The sequence below is a fragment of the Rhinopithecus roxellana genome, chromosome 2 (assembly GCF_007565055.1).
Source record: "Rhinopithecus roxellana isolate Shanxi Qingling chromosome 2, ASM756505v1, whole genome shotgun sequence".
In the NCBI taxonomy this organism is placed as follows: domain Eukaryota; kingdom Metazoa; phylum Chordata; class Mammalia; order Primates; family Cercopithecidae; genus Rhinopithecus; species Rhinopithecus roxellana.
Window position 1 is genome coordinate 108,204,930 of NC_044550.1, and position 22,789 is coordinate 108,227,718.

The window sequence follows — 22,789 nt, forward strand, 5'->3', positions numbered from 1 at the left end:
TTTTGAAATTCAATGTGGTCAGATATTTTTCTCAGATATTTCTAGGGTGTTTTTAAGGTAGTTGGTTCATAGACAACTGAAATGGAATTTAGAGTGCATCATGTCCAACTCACTCATTTTTCAGTTAAAAAAAAAAGTAGAGTGCAATAATTTTAAGAAGTAAGTCCAAAATCACATTGTACGATAGTGGCGGAAAAACATATATATATCTCTTAACCTTCATTTCAGTGCTATTTCCTGTATATCACACTTTTCAGCACTTCCAAGATATATATTTAGAGGATAAATCTTTTAAAAAGAAATTACTCACTTAATATTATTTCTTGTTAACTATGGAATTTCTTTGAAAAGAGTTCTGATAATTAATATTACACAATAATTCTTGGGCATAGAAATAGTAGAAACTTAATTCTCTGCATTCTATCATGTGATGGTAGTGGCAAAAAAAAAAAACACATAAAAAGCGCTTTGCCAGTAGTTGACCTATTTGCCAGTTATCTCTGGGATTGAGAGGGAGTGCTGTATGATTCTAATAGCATATGTTAACTATGTTATTAATTTCACATTATAGTTTTTCAGAATGTAAGAAAATATATTCTCTTAAGGTTCTGGATTTTTAATAACATTTTGTTATTAAACATTTCTGGTTAAAAAATGTAATTGATTAGACATTACCTTAGCTACCATTTATCAACTGCCTGGTATATTACCATGAATAACATAGTTTTTAATCCATAACTGGAAAACTGGCATTAATGAAGAACAGTTATGGGTATTTAAGCAAAATTTAATCTAATAGTTACTTAACAGAAAGAGTGATTCAGTATCTGTACTTCACTAAATTGACCTTCTAAGTGTGTTAAAATAATGGTAATATGTAAATACTTGGTAGATCATAATTGGTAAAATTTGTAACCTCTTTTCTGGAGATAATTTTCATTTTGGGATGAGTACCCTTCTTACAATTATTGTACAAGTTTTTCTCTCAGTCATCAATCTAGATTTTTTACTGCTGTCTTATAATTTAATACTGAACTTTCTCTGAGTGTACATGAAGCCACAAAGCTGGTTTTAGTTTATTTTGAATGTAGAAACCAGTACAAGGAGAAATAGTAGTTTCTTAGCCTAACCCTGAAACACAATGAGTTCTTACACTACGTTTTAGTTCACATTACAATGTTGTTTAGGCTCATTGTAAGCTGACAATTCAAGCTTTCTGATCATGGTCGGGGTGTTCTCAGAGTGTTCTGAACTTGACACTTTTTGCTCATCAGCTGTGTGTAAGCGTGTCCCTTGAAAACCATGCTCTGCACAGACACCAATGCTCTCAGGCTCGTTGGTGTTGTTCTTCTGCAAACAAGTAGAATTAGTATTTCCTAATGGTAATGCAACTATCTGATTTTAGTTTTTTACTTGTTTGCTTTCTTTCATATTTAGTATCTATTTTTCTACCTTCCCAGTGTCTGATTCAGCGCTCAGCAAATTAAAATAACCACGTAAACATATCAGACTAGCAAACCAAACTTTTCTCCTAATTTTATATTTGTTGAGAACCTAGGAATCTAAATATTTTCTAGGAACTAAAAATATTAGAATCCACTTTTTCTGTCTGAAAGGAGGATGGGAATATTCTCATGCAGAGATGCTTTTGTTTCTAGGCAAGATTCCATTTTCATTTAGTAAGATAGAATTAAAATATTAGTTAATAGAAGCATAAGTTATGCAAAAGGGACCTTGTAAGACTGATATTCATACAGAATTGCAAAATTATATACTACTGTTTTAATTGATTAATTGGTGCTGATTTACCAATTAATAGAAAACTGAGTTATAGAAATAGTTTATAAAGTGAGATTTGATTTCCACTAAGTAGATTTTTAATACTCTGATAAAATGTTTCTAGATGATAGCAACTTAAGACAACATTTGTCAAATCTTGCCTTTCCGGCTGACATTTTTAAGTTTTCATACAGACAAATGTTTTTAAACTAGAATTCCAGTTCTTCAGCAAACCAAATTTTATCAGTGATGAATTGATCATCAATCATGACCAAAGCCAAAACTATCTATACTTGATATACATCTCCCTATACTTTCTTTATACTTTTGTTTTGTTTTGTTTTTTGTTTTGGTTTTGGTTTTTTGGGGTTTTTTATTTCTTTTCTTTTTTTTTTTTTTATAATACTTTAAGTTCTAGGGTACATGTGCATAACGTGCAGGTTTATTACATATGTATACTTGTGCCATGTTGGTGTGCTGCACCCATCAACTCGTCAGCACCCATCAACTTGTCATTTACATCAGGTATAACTCCCAATGCCATCCCTCCCCCCTCCCTGTTTTTGTTTTTTTTTGAGACACGGTTTCACTCTCATTGCCCAGGCTGGAGTGCAGTGGCGCGATCTCGACTCACTGCAACCTCCGCCTCCCGGATTCAAGCAATTCTCTTGCCTCCGCCTCCTGAGTAGCTGGGATTACAGGAATGTGTCACCACAGCTGGCTCATTTTTTGTATTTAGTAGAGACAGGGTTTCACCATGTTGGTCAGGCTGGTCTTGAACTCCTGACCACAGATGATCCACCGGCGTTGGCCTCCCAAAGTGCTGGGATTACAGGCATGAGCCACCGCGCCCAGCCATCTCCCTATACTTTCTGGACATCATACCACAGTGTCACCTCAAACGCTTGATAGCTCAGTGTCCTCTCTTGCCTTTTAGAAATTTTAGCAATTATCCCAGTAGATGCCATGGAAAATAAAAAATTCATATTATCAGTTTTGCTTACTATCTATTTCAGTGTCTTATTCAGAACGAAGGAAAAATTTTAAAGTGCACTTTTAAAAGTTATATTTTGATTCTTTAGCTCATTTATGTTAAACTAACCCTGAACTCGCCGAATTGTAAAGTGTAATTATTTACCTGACTGAAGTACCAGGTACTTTAGTTTCTTCAAGTCAAACTCCGTGGGTTTTATTTAAATGTCGTGTCTATGTTGACAGATGAATGGTGTCTTACGTTCTGTTTATGTGTTACGTTTTGAAGACAATACTTCATAACAACAATAACAAAGACTTTAAAATGTGATGTTTTATAAGGATTGAATGATGGCTGCAAATTTTTTTAAACATCAAACCATTCCTTTCTATAGGAAATTTCTATGTACAGTCAACAGGTAAGATTCTAAAGTTGAGATTGTAGAATAACTTTAGCTCTTATTTCAGTGTTCCTGAGAAAATATTATTAATTTCCTCCATGCATGCTTGGGTTGCGGATAATTTGAGCTACACAGAGAACTGCAATGCATTATATCAGAAAAGAAAGCAGATACGTCCAAAGTAGAAATCAGGTTGCAGGATGTCTCTCTGGGAAGACATTTTTACAGTCATAATGAATGGTACTTTCAACTTCAATTTTTATAATATTCTTTTTAGGATACCTAATTTAATGTTGAAAAGTGAACAAAATTCTGCCACGGTAAAATTTTTTATGGGACTGTTATTCTATCTTAACAGGCCTCCTTGTATCAGTCGTCTATAGACAGAAGCCTGGAAAGACCCATGAGGTAAGAATCTCATTATGTTGTAGCAGAATATTCTATACCAGTGGTTTCTTTTTCAACAATAAAGCTATTCAGTGAAGTAGTAATGAGTATTATATATCACTCATTTTTATTTGAAGTACCATGACTCATGAAGTCATTTTATTTTGTTTCAGAATCATTTTATATGATCATTTCAAGAATTTCCAAAAAATTAGTGAACTAATTATAAATTCCTTCACAGACTGAGATATCCTTCTCTTCCCTTACTCCCCTATACCCAGTTTTCTTTTCTTTAGATGGGAATTATAAGTAACTAATTTTCAATGTTGTTAAGTGGCCCTTATAATAATATGTTTGAAAAAAATTATAGATTAAAAATTGTTATACACATATTTGTTGATTATACTGTGACCATACAAATCAGAAATGCTTTTATTAATACTACCAATAAATGGGGCATAAGAACAAAACATATTCAATCCTAAGACAACACTATCGTTATATACTAGTGTCCCCACTTTATCTCTGAGGAAAGTGACACCTAGACTCAGTAACTTACCAAGTTTACACAGTTGGCAAGGAGAGAGAAAAAAAGAAATTGAGGCAAGATGACTTGTCACTGCTAGGCCTAACTTCCCCCAGAGTTCACCTGAGGTAAGTTCTGTTAGCTTTAAATGACACACTTCCTTTAAAATATTACAAAATTCATGGCCAGGCACGATGACTCATGCCTGTAATCCCAGCACCTGGGAGGCCAAGGGGGGCATATCATGAGGTCAAGAAATCGAGACCATCCTGGCCAACATGGTGAAACCCTATCACTACTAAAACTACAAAAATTAGCTGGACAAGGTGGCAGGTGCCTATAGTCCCAGCTACCCGGGAGGCTGAGGCAGAAGAATCGCTTGAGCTGGGGAGGCAGAGGTTTCAGTGAGTTGAGATCTCACCACTGCACTCTACTCCAGCCTCAGGACACAGCAAGACTCAGTCTCAAAAAAAAAAAAAAAAAAAAATCACAAAAATCAGACATACTCAGACATAGTTCAATAGTAATATTGAATAATACAAACTCCCAGCCATATTGTAACATCAATAACAAATATTTATGTAGTAGCATTAATTTACCCTTCTATGTAGATTTCTTTGTGAATTAGGTCAATCGTAAATTGGGTTTCTGAGTGCCAACCAACTGCAATAGCATCCCTGAGAAAGGAACTCTCGAACCCTCCTTTTTATCTTGTGCCTCTATCTATGCACCTAAAACATTTGAATTTTAGAGTTTTAATCTAATCTAAAGATTGCCATAAAGACACACAGACCCTCACATGACAGGACAATCACAGCGAAAACAGGTCTAGGAGATGCAGCATCCTCTTCAGAAGAGGACGAACCAGTTCTGAGGTCTGCCTCTCCGCTTCCACACATCCCAGGCACATGTATTTGCTTTACCATTTGTAACACTGAGATAACAGCACATATCTCATAGGTTTGCTGTGTGGGCTAAACAAGACAAAAACTTAAATAAATCACATGACATTCTGCTGGGCTCCACGGGAGCTGGGATTGCTGCTGTTGCTGTTATCACTGTTGTCTACACAATTCTTGTCTAAGAATCCAGGGATTTCACGCACAGTATGCTGTGCCATGTGTGGCTTCATTCATTAACACTTGTCTTAAATGTACTGTACTCAAACTCAAAACCATGACACAAACTCCCTGCTAGTCTAGACTATTGACAGTATTTTATGCAAACGAGAGGAAGCAATCTTTAATGGTTAATTTGCTGACCAGGTAACTGATACTCATTGATTGATTGACTGATGAGACAGGGTCTTGCTCTGTTGCCCAAGCTGGAGTGCAGTGGTGCAATCATGGCTCACTGCAGCCTCAAACTCCTGGGCTCAAGCTATCCTCCCATCTTAGCCTCCTGAATAGCTGGAACTACAGGCACATGGCACAACTGGCTAACTTTTCTGTAGAGACAGGGTCTCACTAGTTGTCCAGGCTGGTCTCAAACTCCTGACCTTGAGCCATCCTCCAGCCTTGACCTCCCAAAGTACTTGGTTACAGACATAAGCCATAATGCTCAGCCTTCGTTCATTATTTAAATAGAAAATGTTGGAATTCCAATACAACATCTTCTAAAGCTAAGATGATAGGACAAGCTGCAGACAACCCTTGAGGTGAGAGAAATTTGCCTCTCTTGATGCCTTTTTTTTTTTTTTTCAGTTCTTTCCTGTATTTGGTATGCCACTCTGGATATATTCATGTTATTAGAACTCTGCTTTATAGAGAAAAGATATAAGATACAAATTATAGCACTGAATTCTCAATCACAACATATTTCACTATAGGAGAATTTTGACTTCAAAGATGTTTAAAAACTTATGTTCACACAAAAACCAGCAGGTGGTTTTCTTAGGAGCATTATTTATAATTGCTAGAACTTGGAAGCAACCAAGATGTCCTTCAATAGGTAAATGGATAAATAAACTCTGGCACATCTGTGGAATAGAATGTGGCTCAGCAATGCAAAGAAATGAGCTATCAAGTGACAAGAAGCACATGGAGAAACCTTAAAAGTGTATTACTGAGTGAAGCAAGCCAATCTGAGAGGCCACATCCTGCATGATATCAACTGGGCATGGTGAAAAGGCAAAACTGTGTAGGCCGTGGAAAGATCAATGGGTGCCAGGATGAGCGGGAGGAAGGGAGGGATGAAAAGCTGGAGAACAGAAACTTTTTATGGCAGTAAAACTATTTTATATGATTGACACATTAGTGATGGACACATATCATTATACATTTCTCAAAACCCATGAAATGTTTAAGATAAAACATGAATTCAAATGTAAGCTATGGACTTGGGGTGAAGATGCATCAAGGTAGATCCACCAATTGTAACAATGTACCCCACTAAAAGAATATGTAAATGATAAGGGAAACTGTACAAGAGGAAAGGGACTATAAGGAAACTCTCTACACTTTCCAGTCATCGTTTCTGCAAGCCTAAAACTGCTCTAAAAAAATTAAGTCGGCCGGGCACAGTGGTTCATGCCTGTAATCCCAACACTTCAGGGGACTGAGGATGGAGGATCACTTGAGCTCAGGGGTTTGAGACTCTGTCTCAACCCAGCCTGGGCAACATAGTAAGACTCTGTCTCTATGTAAATAAAAATTTAAATAATTAGCCAGATGTGGTGGTGCACACCTGTGGTCCCAGCTACTCGGGAGGCTGAAGCAGGAGTATCCCCTGAGCCCAGGAGTTTGGGGTTGCAATGAGCTGTGATTGCACCACTGCACTTCCAGCTTGGGTGACAGAGCCAGAAATCGTCTCAAAATAAATAAATAATAAAGTCTATTCATTTTTAAAAGGATCCTTCTAGAGAAATCATGTTGAACATCAAGGGATGGGTTCCTAGCCATGCAGTTTTGCTGATAGAAGTTTAGGAGTCACTAGCACGTTCCACTGGTTTTTCTGGTGCACACCTTAACCTCCTCCAATGCCAATCAAACAGATCTGATTCCTTCTTTCAGTTCTGCAAGCATGGCCAGTGACTTCAGGAAGCGGAGGAAGAGTGAGCCTGCAGTGGGTCCACCACGGGGCTTGGGAGATCAAAGTGTGAGCAGGACTAGCCCAGGCCGAGCGGACCTCCCAGGATCAAGTACTACCCTTACAAAGTCTTTCACTAGCTCTTCTCCTTCTTCCCCATCGAGAGCAAAAGGTGAGCAATAGTAAATGAAAACACAACAATTTACTAGTTTGCATTTTAGCCTAGAGCACTGTGTGAAAGCTGGCCCAGTGATAGTGGCACGTGCTGGCTCCCACGTACGGTGTCTGGAATAAAATACAGTTTTAGAACAATAGCTTTCTTCCCACCCAGACTGACTCAAGCTGGTGAGCCACTTAGGTTGCTTCAAGAACTCTGACTAGCATCTGCTAATGCTTTTTTCCCCCAAATAGATCCCTTTCTAAACAAATTCAAAGTACCAAATATGTATCATCAGGCTACTAAAAGATGTCATTTGTAAACATTAATGTATAGTCAAAATTTTCTAATGTTTCTACAACTAGCAATCAGTCAAATTTATAGGATAGAAATTACAAGCAGCAACAGAGGAAATTGTTACCTAAAATATACATTGGTTTGGAGGTTTTAAAAAGTTATTCAATTCTAGATTAAAAAAAAAAATCCGATCTATTAATTTCTTTAGCCATTTGCTGTATATTTTGGGCCACCTTCGTATGAACAGTGGAGCATCCAGGTCCTGCCAGGTAACATAGTGGTCAATTCACAGCAGTTCACAGTCAGGACTGATCGGTCCCAGACCATAATTATATCATTCAGGAATCACCAAGCCTTTTTTTCAGGGCGGCCTGTCTCCTCACTGCAGGTGTAGGCAGCTCACTGTTGAAAGGAGTAAGTCACTCCTTCTGGTTTCTGGAAGACCATTTAGTGGTCTTCCTTGAGGACAGGAGTGTTTCTGAGATGGAGAGTGAGGACTGAACCAGCACCCACAGGGAGCTAGGGCTCTACCGAATATGGGACCACACAATCTCTTCTAATATCTTGGGATCGAAACAGAAGAGAAAGAGATTTTGAAATGTGTGAAGAAATTGAGCTCTAACATAAGTTTCTATAAAACCAGACCGATTCAGCTACACCTATCACCTATACTCAATAAAACCATTGCCACATGATAGTTAAAAGTGATAGCTGATTTGTGTGCAAAAGATATTCTGGTTGTGATGATTGGACTCTGAGTAGGTGGAGGCCTAGCCATTTTAAGGCCTCGTAAAGCTGTAATATCAGCTGATGGTTCAGGGCATGCGAGCTCCATCCATCACACCTTTCCTCTGAGGAGCAGAGATGCCTTATCAGATCCAACTCACTTATTCCAATGAATATCTTAAGGTAACAAGTAAGTCATGCAATGCCATTGACTCATTATTATTGTATACTACCCAAAAGTTAAAAGGATTCTGATAAATGTAGATATTTGTTTTACCACAGGGAGTGTTAAATCAACTTCCTTTCCCAGGCAGTACATATCTACCTAATGTGCTCACCTACTTTTAAAGAATTTAGAGAACATTGTAAGGTATGCGTATTGAATAGAGATATTTTCCTCCATTAGATTTTATTTCTAAGAAGAAAATGTCCTGTTAGATATAATTTGGCTTCTCATTTATTAGTTAACTCAGCAAAACAAAAGAACATTTCCATAGCTATTCAAAATCGAATCCAAGTGTACATCTCTATTATCAAATTGCAAATATTTTTTAAAAACTCTTCCCAGAAAAAAAGCATGATATATGCGCCTCTGATGAAAGGTTTGCATTATATTCAGTTTTCCTATGAGAACTATGTACCTAATAAGAGGTTAAAGTAGAGCAATTTAAGAGGTAAATTAGTTAGTTTAAAGGGTTTTAGCTATTTTCTTTCTTGGAAAAATGTTAGCAGCAATAGTTCACAGCATTTGATTTTGCAATTTTGGAGCTTTGCCTTATAGCTTTTAAAATCCAAAACCCATAAAAAATTATTTGATATAGTCATGAGAGTATTAATTAGATGTAAATGTATAAACCGCTCTCTACCTATGTATCATTACGAATCAGATGAGACTCAAATTCCGGCCCTATTAAATTGATTAAGTGTATCACACTTTTGACACTAATTGTTAAACCTTTACTACCAGATCATGCTATCAGCTGAAGAGGCACTATTGTGTTTTTGGCAAACGGTATTGTCAGAAAGGTGTATGAATTATGTAATAGAAGTAGGCGTATTTGCTTCCATCAGTTACTTCTTATGCATAGTTTTGCCAACTCTCTCTGCAAAGCTACATTCATTGAAAAAGTATTAGCTCGCTTTAGAATTAGACCTTTTTCTCTAGACCTGAAGCTCCATGCGTTAACAATCAGCCTCTAGATTAAAACACACTCACTGCTTTCTCCTTGCTGTGCTGTCTGATGCTTACTGACATGCTCTCCTCTCTTTGTGAACCTTTTAACTTCTCCAAATGTCTCTCTTCTACCACGCTGCTCTGGATTAAAAGGTGGGGATGATAGCAAAATGTGTCCATCCCTTTGCAGTTACTCAGGGCTCAACGGCAACCCCTCCAGTGAGTTAGATTACTGTAGCACGTATAGACAGCACTTAGACGTCCCTCGGGACTCACCAAGGGCCATTAGTTTCAAGAATGGCTGGCAAATGGCCCGGCAAAACGCAGAAATCTGGAGCAGCACAGAAGAAACCGTTTCTCCCAAAATCAAATCCCGGAGCTGTGACGATCTCCTAAACGATGACTGCAATAGCTTCCCGGACCCGAAAATCAAGTCAGAAAGCATGGGCTCCCTGTTATGTGAAGAGGACTCCAAAGACGGCTGCCGCAGAGCCTGGGGGTCGCCCTACATCCAGGAGGTTCGCGGTCCCGGCAGATCCAGGATCAGACACCGGTCAGCCCACAACGCCCCGGGGTTCCTGAAGATGTACAAGAAAATGCACCGCATCAACCGCAAGGACCTGATGAATTCCGAGGTGATCTGCTCCGTGAAGTCCAGGATACTGCAGTACGAGAGCGAGCAGCAGCACAAGGGCCTGCTGCAGGCCTGGAGCCAGTCCTCCACGGAGGAGGTGCCCCGGCACATGGTGCCCACGCGCATTTCCGAGTTCGAAAAGCTGATTCAGAAGTCCAAATCCATGCCCAATTTAGGGGACGACATGCTGTCTCCCGTCACCCTAGAACCACCACAAAATGGCTTATGTCCCAAGAGGCGATTCTCCATTGAGTATTTGCTGGAGGAAGAAAACCAAAGTGGACCCCCCTCTCAGGGCCAGCGAGGCCGCGCGTCTAACGCCCTGGTGCCTATTCACATTGAAGTCACCAGCGATGAGCAGCCCAGAGCCCACGTGGAGTTTTCCGACAGCGACCAGGACGGGGTTGTGTCTGACCACAGCGACTACATTCACCTAGAGGGGTCATCCTTCTGCAGTGAAAGTGACTTTGATCACTTTTCCTTCACATCCTCTGAAAGCTTTTATGGATCCAGCCACCACCACCACCACCACCACCACCACCACCACCGCCACCTCATCAGCTCCTGCAAAGGCAGATGCCCGGCCTCCTACACTCGATTTACCACAATGTTGAAACACGAAAGAGCCAGACACGAAAACCCCGAGGAGCCCAGAAGGCAAGAAATGGACCCCAGCCTTTCTAAACTGGCTTTTCTAGTCAGTCCTGTGCCTTTCCGCAGGAAAAAAAATTCAGCCCCTAAGAAACAGACTGAAAAGGCAAAATGTAAAGCATCTGTGTTTGAGGCTCTGGACTCTGCCCTTAAAGACATTTGTGACCAAATTAAAGCTGAAAAGAAAAGGGGGAGCTTGCCAGACAACAGCATCTTGCACCGTCTCATCAGTGAGCTGCTGCCAGATGTTCCCGAGAGGAACTCGTCCCTGAGAGTGCTGAGGAGGAGCCCCCTGCACCAGCCTCTCCACCCACTGCCTCAAGATGGTGCTATTCATTGCCCACCCTACCAGAATGATTGCGGGAGAATGCCCCACAGTGCCTCTTTCCAGGACGTGGACACAGCCAACAACTACCACCACCAAGACCGTGGCGGTGCGCTCCAAGGTGGATGAGCTTTTCTTTCTTTTTCTTTGTGGTTCAGAGACCCACCCTCCAGCTCTTTCATTGCCCATTCCAACATCTCATCACTCCCGAGCTGGGAGATCATTTGGCGTCGTTATGTGTTGTGAAGCAAACATTTGTTGTGCAAATATGTGTTACTGAATACTGCTCATTTGCCCATGTGATATTTGGACTTGATGTGTGGCTTAAAGTGACCATCAATTCACAAAAATTTACTCTTTCAAAAACGAGAGGGAAGGCTATTGTGTAGCTCAGGATTAGAGTTGAAGCAACCATTACTCACACTGAGATGATAAATTACGCTGTGACATGAATCAAAACCTATAGTTCCACACATAGCCTTTTAAAAATGTGTATATTAACTTTAAAACTTTATATTCATTCTGTTAATAATTTGCTCACATTCCATATAGAAGATACTATATCAAAACATTCAAGAAGCAAAACTGAAAGATGTGATTAGTAATTGATGGACACAAAGAAATTAGGACTTGCTTAATAGCTTTCTCCATTTCAAGGACACAATTGTGATAAAATTTTTGTGAATGTATCTTTAAGCTGTATATATAAAAGGCCCATTTCCACCATTTATTCATTTTCTCTTTTCCATTACTTAATTCATTCACTTTCTCTTTCTGCTAAAACAGTCCTGTATTGAAATTTGAATTACATTATTCAGGTAAAAGTGACTCTAAACTCTGTTTTCATAGATAACTTTGAAGTGGCAACACAAGAATAAACAGCAATTGAAAGGCAGAGGCCTCTTTTTGAGATTTATGTAACTTATAGCCCAGGGTGTTTTAAAATTTGTGACCAATTCTTTTCATTAATTCTTAGAGCGCATCTGTTCACTACGTAAATTTTAAGAGATTGGAATGAACATTCTGGGCTGAAAGTTGGTCAACAGAGAAACTTCTATGCACCAGACACTACAGAGTGCTTTATATACATTATCTAATCAAAACTGGCATAGGCCTATGAAATGGGTGTTGTTTTAAGAGCCATTTTCAATTCTGGAAGTTGGGCCTGGAGAGGATAAGAAATTTGTCCGAGGTCACACAGAGAGTAGGTGACAGAAAAGGGATTCAAACTCCTAATGATTCAGAATTTATAGTATAAAATATAATCTCAGACAAAGAAAGACATGATTCACAGTTCGTATTAGTGTCAAATATGGCTTGATTGTTAATCAGCTTGCACAAATCTACTTAGTATTTATCTTCTTTGCTTTCACTGATGTTGTACTATATACTTATATTTATCTTTGCTTACCCTTAGACTGAAGCAACATGCTTCAAAATCATCAATTAGAATTTTAAAAATCAATTTCTACAATCGAAAATTTTCACTAATTGAAATGTGTCAGGATCCAATTTTTTAATAAATTAGCTACCTTCTCCAGGTTTTTAATATCCTAATATAATCATCTCTCAATTTTATGTGCAGATAAGAGCACATTTTTGAAACATGACTTGAAAGGGCTTTGAAATGCATTTAAAAGTATTTTGTTTTTAATAAAATATTTATTTTCCAATTGTGTTTCACCCAAGTGAAAAATAGCTTATATTCCATGGGGTAGAAAAAGGAATTTAAAATTCGTGATCATTATCAGGCCCTCTGATCATAAAAGTATATTAACTTAGAATTTATATCATCAAAGTAGTCAAAACCCTAAAACAGTGTTTTCTTATTATGAATCAGCACTTTAAATTCCTTCATAGATGGATAAAATAAATTTTATTTTTAATGCTTTTTGTCAGTCTGGATAACTAGATTTATTAAAGGGATAAAAGAAAGAATTGACAAATATTGACCCAGTTATACTGATAAAATTCTATGACATAGACTGCTGGAATAGTTTTAATGTCTACTTACATCTCCATATGTAAGTCACGTAAATGCAAAAGGTATGAGATACTATTAAGAACTACATGCAATCATAATTTTATAATGTGATTATTTGTGCTTTGCTTTAAGATAAACAAAAATAATTCAATATTTCATAAGCAGTTTGGCAACTGACATGATGCTTTCTGTTTATCCCTTTTTTGCTTGCAGTAAGAAGAAACAATATCTCTTTGTTTCTTTCTTTCTGATAAGGTGTTTATCATCTGGGCACAAAAGAAGGCCATAGATAAACAGTATGGCATCTTAAGATTCAATAAGTATTTAAAAACAGAGTAAGAGAGAAGAGGGGAGAGTAAGGTGGAAGGAGAATGTTCATCCACACTCTTGTCATCCTCATACTTTCTTTGGTTTTATCTCTTTTTTTTCATTACTACTGTCTTAAATTATTCCACAAAATGTTTCTTTTTCTACAATTTGTTGCTGTTTTCAAATTCTCCATCCTCTATAAGTCTTATAATAGTAATTATAAATTAGAGGCAAAAGCATAGAAACAGAAAGTTTTGAAAACTTTTTATATGAAAAATCCCTCTAATTATAAATTGTCTATAGTGGGCGTGGCAATATAATTAATCAGCAATGTAGCTATTATATTTATATAGACAATTATAATACTTCTGCAACATCAGGTATTTTTCCTTTTGAAATGCTCTTGTTTTGTGTCTTATTTCACAATTTTGTAATGACCTATGAGTTTTACACCCATGTGTTCAATAATGGTGTCTCTCCAAATTTGGGGAAAAAATAGTTGCCACCAGGGAAAAACGGCAGAACGAGTTGGCTTGTAATTAAGTAGATACTCACTGTGACTGGCCCTGTTCTTTCCAATAGACCGTGAGTCCCCTAGAAGTTACTCATCCACTTTGACTGACACAGGGAGAAGTGCACCAAGGGAAAGAAGAGGAACTCCAGAAAAAGAGGTAGTTAATTTAATAGCATGGGAGTCTTTTACAGCAACCCACTTGATAGGGCACTTGCCAGCCAAAAATTCTCCCAAACCAGTAAAGAACTCGACAGAAAACAATGAAAATACTGAGAAACTAGAAACAATTTTCCTTGGAGCCCGAGCATAGCAACTCTGACCCTAGAAGCAGTCCACACCCTGACCCTAGCTCTGGTCTTCCCTAGTGGTGGTCCAGTTTTGGCCGTGAGGCCTCTCTGAGTCTTGATCTGATGCCCATGAACTTAACTGTTGTGACCTCAAAGTGTCCTGAGTTAGGGCACCTTGTGGAGGGAATGGGTTTCCTCTGTACAATTTCATGGCCCGCTGGTCTAGGAGAAAGCCTGATGTCAACTGTGTTGTAAATCAATACAGAGCCTACATAAATAATTTTTGCTGGCTTACTTTTATTGGAGAGGATCCCTAAAAAAAGCTTTTAACCAGCCCAGTTCTCGGGACACTGCCCCTGGGAGCTACCCACCAAGTGAACTCTGTCCAAGGCCCTGAGCCAGGGCTAGAGCTCTTGCTCAAACTGCCTTGGAGCGGTGAGGGCTGGATGGAAACGAAAAGCTGGACTAGGACTGGCATCCACTCCAGAGGATCTTACAGGCGTCTGATGTAGTCCAGAGCCTGTGGGATCCCCAAAGAAGTTAGAAATGGTCCAGGATTCCTAAAGTTCACCAGAGTCATGGGGAAAAGGAATGGAGTGAAGGGATTGTTGGTTGGTGGGGAAGGAAGAGCTGGCCTAGCTAGCTATAGGGTACGGGGTGCCTCAGGGAGATCTGTGGGCCCCAATGTTTGAGAATGGGCACATGTTACATCACATCACCACTAAAAGACAAGTGGCTGGTGGACAGAGTGTTGAAGGGTTCCTGAACCCTCTAGGGAATGCAAGATGATCACACCTATACTTTTGCCCGGTAACTAGCTTCCCAGTGATAATTGAGCTAATATTTTTGCTAATATGTTAATAAGTGTCTAATAAAGGGAATGATGACTTCTTTGATGACATCTGGTCCTTTTATTATGATTCAGAAAAAGCTGTGTCAATCTCCATAGAACATAGAGCCATTGACCCTCCACATTTATCCTGGGAAAAGCCTTTGTAACAGCCAAAACAATGCCTAGGATGCAATCCTCAGCAGGCATTTGATTCTCTCATTATAACATTAATCTCCCTTACTTCCTAAGATAAAATATGATGGTGAATAAGCCTTCTATTATATTCCTGTTATAGCTTAAATATATAAATGAAGAATAAATGGACTTGTTTGTAAATTAAATGCAGGATTGACATTGCGTATGTTTGATCCTTCCTTGAACTTTCCTTTTTCTTTAAGGCACATGAAACTACTTTCTTGTAGAAAATTCAAATTTTAAATTAGTGTTAATTGTTTATCTTCCTTTTCAGAAATTGCCTGCAAAAGCTGTTTATGATTTTAAGGCTCAGACATCTAAGTAAGTAAGATAAATATTCATCATATGATTTAAGGTGGTTTTAAATGTTAGTAATGCTTTAAGAAATAAGCATTGCAATGGGATGTGTTACAAATGAGGTCTAATTCCCAATGCAGCAATCTACTCTAATTAAATGATTTCTTCAGAATTACTTGGGATAGGGTCGTTTTAGTTTTATTTTAAGTTTAGTTGAGAAATACTGAGTTTTAAATTACATTAAACATGTTAGGTAGAACACAATGAGTTCTAAAGGACAGGAAAAACAAAAAGAAATTACGAATATTTGTTTTTAGAATTTTTGTATCAATAATGAATTAATAAAGTATTGGGGGCCAGGCACAGTGGCTCATGCCTGTAATCCCAGCACTTTGGGAGGCCAAGGCGGGCAGACGACTTGAGCCCAGGAGTTCAAAACCAGCCTGGGCAACATGGCAAAACCACGTCTCTACAAAAAATACAAAAATTAGCTAGGCATTGGGGCATGCACCTGTATAGTCCCAGCTACTCAGGAGGCTGAGGCGAAAGGATTGCTTCAGGCCTGGAGGTAGACGTTGCCGTAAGCTGAAATTGCGCCACTGCACTCTAGCCTAGGCAACAGAGCAGGACCCTGTCTCAAAAAATGAATGAATAAGTAAACAAATAAAGTATTGGGGAGTAATTAACACTAGCTGGAGGAATTTGATAACATATATTTATCAAAACATTCCAAGCATAGTTTATGGGGTTGATGACTAGAACTTAGTACGAAGATTCCGGTATTGAGGTCTCCATCCTCAGCCTGCAAAGCTAAGAGATTCTGAGCAAAGTTTTCTCCTTTGGTCTTTTAGTGTTGGTGTTTTCACCATCCTGCATTGCAATATTTCTTTTGCCTTTATACTTTGCTCATCAGATAGGCATGTGGTTGTGGAAGCACATGAGTAGACTTAAATAAGAGGGAGCTGCCCAGATTTTTTGTGGTCTATGTGCACAGACCTTTAAGAAACTTTGGTCTCCAGTAGAATTCAAGACAGATATTGAATTCATTGTAAATTGTCTTTAAATTATTATATGTTGCTTACACTGAATATATATAATAACCAAAATAATTTATTCATAAAAATGCATATAATATAAATTAATAGTTCCAGAAACTGTCTCTGGCAGTATATAAAAATTAATCACACAGAATTTGGTAATGCTGCTGAGATAGGAGATGAACTAGATAAGAAAAATTCTATTTAGAAATTAAGATGTCACACATGGCTTAAATCTGGCCTGAAGAAAAGCTTACATCCTTTTTTCAGATTAGAGAAATAAGATGACTTGTTTCTACTGCACTCTGGTCCTAACTACTGTTCTCGGGCTACGATGTGACAATTTGTACAACGCACGCCAGTTTTATAAAATAATGTTATGGAGCACACATGTTTTAATTCTTCTTTGTAAAAATCAATCCATAGCTTTCTTAAATATATAAAACCCTGAGGAATGGCAGGGGACGTGAAGTGGGAAGGGTGTCCACCCAAGGCTCACAAGGTCTTCTGAGAAGTCTTAATTTTAAAAAGCAGCCGGCGTGGTGGCTCACGCCTGTAATCCCAGCACCTTGGGAGGCCGAGGCAGACGGATCACTTGAGGTCAGGAGTTTGAGACCAGCATGGCCAACATGGAAAAATCCCGTCTCTGCTGAAAATACGAAAATTAGCCAGGCGTGGTGGCAGGCGCCTGTAATCCCAGCTACTTGGGAGGCTGAAGCGGGAGAATCGCTTGAACCCAGGAGGCAGAGCTTGCAGTGAGCCGAGATCAAACCACTGCACTCCAGCCTGGGTGACAGAGCAAGACTCTGTCTCAAAAATAAATAAATACAAATAAAAGTGAGGGGGGGGAAAGCAAATTGGACTTTAAAATTCTAGGTCTGAGATGAGAGGGACACAGTTTTGAAAACTTAAGAGTGAGACTTTCCTGTGTCTTAAGGACTTCAAAATTTTAAATACAACCCCATACAAATACAAAAGAGTCCTTTTCATAGCTTTAAAAACTTGGTTGCCTCTAATTCATATGTACATATACATTTTAAAAAGCTAGTCTCATTTCTGGAAACAAAACATACCTGATACAAATAAAACTGTTGTGTTGTGAACATTAAATAGCTTGCTTTGATTTCTGTTTTTTGTATTAGGCATTTGCACAAAAGAAGGAAGTGCTGTATTTGAATGTAGAGCTCTGTGAATCTTTTTTGTTTTTAGGGTTACTGAACATTTAACACATTTTCAATTGTGAAGATTTTAGCACTTCTAAATGTGTGATCATTCTTTTAATATGCCACCATTTTTTCCATTAATCATTTTAACCAATGAGAAGTGTTCTCCATCAGGTATAAATCTCTCTCCATCATATGGTATATACCGATAAATGATCCAACTGAAAATTCTGAACCAAAATTTTTTTAAAAAGATTAAAGAAATGAAAATTCTGAACAAAACAATGCAGAAGATTCCGGAGTGGGAAGGCAGATGTGTTTCAAAGCGAGGCTCTCGGGAGAAGATACAAATTAATCGCCCTCCATCCAAGAATAATTGTGGAGGCAAAATAATGAACCAACCTAATCACCTGGGTGATTAAGCCAGGAAAAGTTGATATAGTGAAGGTGATAAGTTTAGGTGTGAATTATTCAAAATGAATAATGTCATTATAACTTAAAATTATAAATGCCCAAATCCAACATACCTACAATTTTCTTAGAAACAGCCAAAATGGAAAAATATAGTGTCTTAAAAATATTTTTATTTTTTATAAATAAAAGATAGAAAGAAGACAAGCATTGGCATGTCTTTGCCCTTAAAACATATTCTTTGTGCCCCATTGAAAATTTAAAACGTAAGATCTTTTCTGTTACACAAAATAAATTCCTTATCAAGATATTCTATTAAAATATCTGTCAACCAACTTCAAAGATCCACAAATAAAGTTTGTTCTGGTGTTGGCACTTCTATTCTGAGGCTACATGAGATTTGTTTTCCTTCATGTAAGCTTCAGTACGTCAAAAGGGGCTGGGGGGCTAGTAACTAACTAGCCAACTAGCTTCAGGAAAAAAGAAAATTCCGTGCAGAACTATTCCATCATTTTCCCAAGCTTCAAAATGCCTCTTTTCTGAACTAATGATAAAGTAGCGAGAGTCTGTCCCCTCCTTTAAACTTCATATTAATCTGTCTGTGATTTATATCCAATGGAATGTTACTCTTTTTGAAATCATTTCTAAAGTTATAACGTTTTAAGTGCATTCTAAGAATTTGCAAGGATCATTCTTATCTAATCAGACTCAACTCAATAACAAATTGGATTTTTAATGTTGTAAGTGTATTTGCCAAACAAATGCAGATCTAGCGAGGGTGCTGATCTTCAGAATTATTGCTGTACATCACAAGAAGACCGTGTCAACGTGTTTCTTCCAGGGAGTTGTCATTTAAGAAAGGAGATACCGTCTACATCCTCAGGAAAATCGATCAAAATTGGTATGAGGGAGAACACCACGGGAGAGTGGGCATCTTTCCGATCTCATACGTAGAGGTGAGCGCTCTGCCTTTCTCTCTCGGATAGTGGTGGTTTGGAAGGTCACCACGGATTTGAGACTAGATGACTGTTTCCTTCACAGAAACTCACACCTCCTGAGAAAGCACAGCCTGCGAGACCACCTCCGCCAGCCCAGCCCGGAGAAATCGGAGAAGCTGTAGCCAAATACAACTTCAACGCAGACACAAACGTGGAGCTGTCACTGAGAAAGGTAGCCCAGCTGCTTGTTGTTGTTGTTGTTGTTGTTGTTGTTGTTGTTGTTGTTCCGTCAGTGTGTTTGAAAAGGCTGCATATTTTCAAAACAAAAAGAGGTTATCTTTTTCTTTAGACATTTTAATGTCAACCCTATTTTCTACAAAGGACTCCCTAAGGCAGCCCAGAGTCACGGTTCCCTGCTGATCCCTGTGTCCTTTCCGAGGAGTTCCCTGTGGGATACGAGGCTTCTCCCTCTGTGGCTCAGTCCGGGCAACTGGGCATGGGGCTGAAAAATTGAGGACTTATACATTCGGGAGCACAAAAGGAAAAAGCAGTTTGATACGCTTCAAAATATTGTTGTTTTGCTGCCTTATTTTTCAATCTTTTAAAAACAAGATAATCCAATCCTTCTCTTCCTCTATCTTGGAATCTAGGAATGGTCCTAGGTGAAGAAAATCCTTCCTCTTGGGGGAGCTGCTTTAAGAACTGTCTGTGCAGTGCTCTTCCCTGGATCCTCCTTCTTTGGGTCTCATAATTGACCCAAATTTCTCTAGCAGCCCATCCAATCCTAGTATCTCTTCTTAATAATATCAAAAGACTCGAGGCCGGGCGTTGGTGGCTCACTCCTGTAATCCCAGCACTTTGGGAGGCCAAGACAAGTGGATCACAAGGTTAGGAGTTCAAGACCAGCCTGGCCAACATGGTGAAACCCCATCCCTACTAAAACTACAAAAATTAGCTGGGTGTGGTGGTGCACACCTGTAGTCTCAGCTACTTGGGAGGCTGAGGCAGAGAACTGCTTGAACCCGGGAGGCGGAGGTTGCAGTGAGCCGAGATAGTGCCACTCTACTCCAGCCTGGGCAACAGAGCAAGATTCCATCTGAAAAACAAACAAACAAACAAACAAACTCTTCTTCTTGCTACTTTACATAACTGAGAATGATAAATGAACTATTTTTATTGCTTTCTAAACATGACATATATTTGTTTGAGGTAACTGCCTCTGCACACAACACAGGCAAGATAGTAATATTTAGAGTGGCTCTAGGACTTCCCACGCCTACTAGTGAAATTCTTAGCCAGGTGCGATGAAGGGCAATACCACAGTCCTGGTTTGTTCTGCTCCTGGCAGAACCTTGTCTCGTTCTCTCCTATCAGTCCTAATTCTGCATCATCAGCCGATTCCTCCTTTCCTACCCTCTGGGCTGCCCCACCCAGCCTGAGAACCACAGAGCATTACGTGAACTCTGTCTCCTGTTCCATGCTCTACAGAAAGGCTTCACCAATGCCTCTTACAGCTCACACAGGAGCCTAGCAACTGCCTGTTCTTGGAGTACTAGAAAATCAGTGCAATTTTCAGATTTGGGGAGACTGACTTTTCTTTTTTCTTTTTTTTTTTTTTTTTTTTTTTTTAGATGGAATCTCACTCTGTAACCCAGGCTGGAGTGCAATGTGTGTTCTCAGCTCACTGCAACTTCCGCCTCCCAGGTTCAAGCGATTCTCCCACCTCAGCCTCCCAAGTAGCTGGGATTACAGGCACCCACCACCACACCCAGCTAATTTTTGTATTTTTAGTAGAGACGGGGTTTCACCATGTTGGCCAGGCTGGTCTCAAACTCCTGACCTCATGATCCACCCGCCTTGGCCTCCCAAAGTGCTGGGATTACAGGCGTGAGCCACTGCACCAGGCCTGAGACTGACTTTTCTTGAGTATGTGCTGCTCAGTGGTGGTGAAGCACACAAAATCAACCATCCAGTGTTTTGACACAAAGAGAACTTACTTTCAAATGCTACGCAAGGTCTGAGTTCTTCTTGGGTAGCACCTGAAGAAGGGTGCCCTACTGGGCTGAGATCAACGACTGTTTCAGCTCCATCACACCGTCAGGTGCCGCTGCCAAGCCTCTGTATCACCTGCTGAATGCAGCTGCAGTTTTTGCCCGGTAGCATCAACTTGCCTGCCTATTTCTAGGCTGCATGTAGTTTTGAGTTCAAGTTTAAACTGAGTTCTGTGGCACTGACTGGGTCACTGCAGGTGGAAGGAATCGTGATTGTAGAAACTTCTATTGTTGTGAAAGCCAAGGGTTCTATTCAAATATTTAACGACAAGTATGGAATGGTCACCAGCTACTTGGACGAATGCTGGGTTTACATTGTCAGGGTGAAGGCCAGGGGAATGCCCGTCTTGTCACAGCTATTGATATCCTAGGGTGCTGTCTTTCCCCATCCCTTTAGTTCACCCTGTCACTACTTAGGGCATGTAGATTAAAGAAGAAAATGGGCTGGGCGTGGTAGCTCACACCTGCAATCCCAGACCTTTGGGAGGCCAAGGTGGTCGGATCATTTGAGGTCAGGAGTTCGAGACCATCCTGACCAACATGGTGAAACCCCTATCTCTACTAAAATACAAAAAAATGAGCCGGACATGGTGGCAGGTGCCTATAATCCCAGCTACTCAGTAGGCTGAGGCAAGAGAATTGCTTGGACCCAGGAGGTGGAGGTTGCAGTGAGCCATGATCACGCCACTGCACTCCAGCCTGGGTGACAGAGTGAGACTCCCTCTCAAAAAAAAAAAAAAATATATATATATATATATATAATATAAATAAAAAAAGAAAACGATGTGCCATCCGATATTCTCCCTTCTCGAGGTGTTTTCTGTAACCACTTCAGACACACACTCACAGCGAGCTGTGGTGCACTTTCTGAAGCTCTTCCTACAGAAGGCCAATGCACCGAATCTGCCAGAGATAAAATAACCCTATTGTCATTGAGACATTGCCTTTTACACTATTCTGCTTTTTGAAATAACTTAGACAAATAATTTCACACAATACTAGCGTGAACAAGTATAAACCCATTCACATTAACCAGGCATCCTTAGGGTAGATTCTAATGTCCTGAATGAGCAATTTAATTACATGTATGTTGAGAATGTGTGTTTTTCTAGTAAGCACCAGCACCTTCCCAAATGGAAACCTGTTGTTTCATAGAAAACATTGACAATTATATTTTCATGTTATTCTATCTCTGTTTCTAATACATGTTTCTCGTATTCATCACAGGGAGATAGAGTTATTCTTCTTAAAAGAGTTGATCAAAACTGGTATGAAGGTAAAATCCCAGGAACCAACAGACAAGGCATCTTCCCTGTTTCCTATGTGGAGGTCGTCAAGAAGAACACAAAAGGTGCTGAGGATTACCCCGACCCTCCAATACCCCACAGCTATTCTAGTGATAGGATTCACAGCTTGAGCTCAAATAAGGTAAGAACATACTCTATCATGTTCATGTAATATTGGGAGCTCCGAGTAAGATAATCGGTATGTGATTTTAGGATATTAGATTAGAATATCGCATCTATTGCAGAGAAAGAGATTTATATACTATGTCTCTACATGTGTGAGTGCCGCGTCTGTAAATGTAATTCAGTTTTTCCTCAAATAGGTACTGGCATAAAGATTTAATGATTAATTTTGCTCATTTCATTTTCAAGTTAAAATATCAAAAGAGAAAGAGAAAACAATAATATCATAAAGTCTTCTATGGCATA

General features: G+C 39.2%; 1 protein-coding gene across 20 annotated transcripts in view; it reads left to right on the plus strand.

The window, feature by feature from the left end:
- SORBS2 (sorbin and SH3 domain containing 2) overlaps positions 1–22,789 on the plus strand; it is a 380,804-nt gene that overhangs the window by 331,601 nt on the left and 26,414 nt on the right. For 16 of the 20 annotated variants that reach the window (XM_010377977.2, XM_010377963.2, XM_010377971.2 and 13 more), the window contains 7 exons: positions 3,511–3,560; positions 7,077–7,264; positions 13,932–14,020; positions 15,452–15,498; positions 18,927–19,041; positions 19,127–19,255; positions 22,302–22,502. In XM_010377977.2, the coding sequence (XP_010376279.2) occupies positions 3,511–3,560; positions 7,077–7,264; positions 13,932–14,020; positions 15,452–15,498; positions 18,927–19,041; positions 19,127–19,255; positions 22,302–22,502 (819 nt within the window). Of the gene's footprint in view, positions 1–3,510; positions 3,561–7,076; positions 7,265–9,599; positions 11,178–13,931; positions 14,021–15,451; positions 15,499–18,926; positions 19,042–19,126; positions 19,256–22,301; positions 22,503–22,789 lie in introns of all 20 variants that reach the window. The other 4 variants (XM_010377968.2, XM_010377969.2, XM_010377962.2 and 1 more) reach the window with 1 other exon arrangement.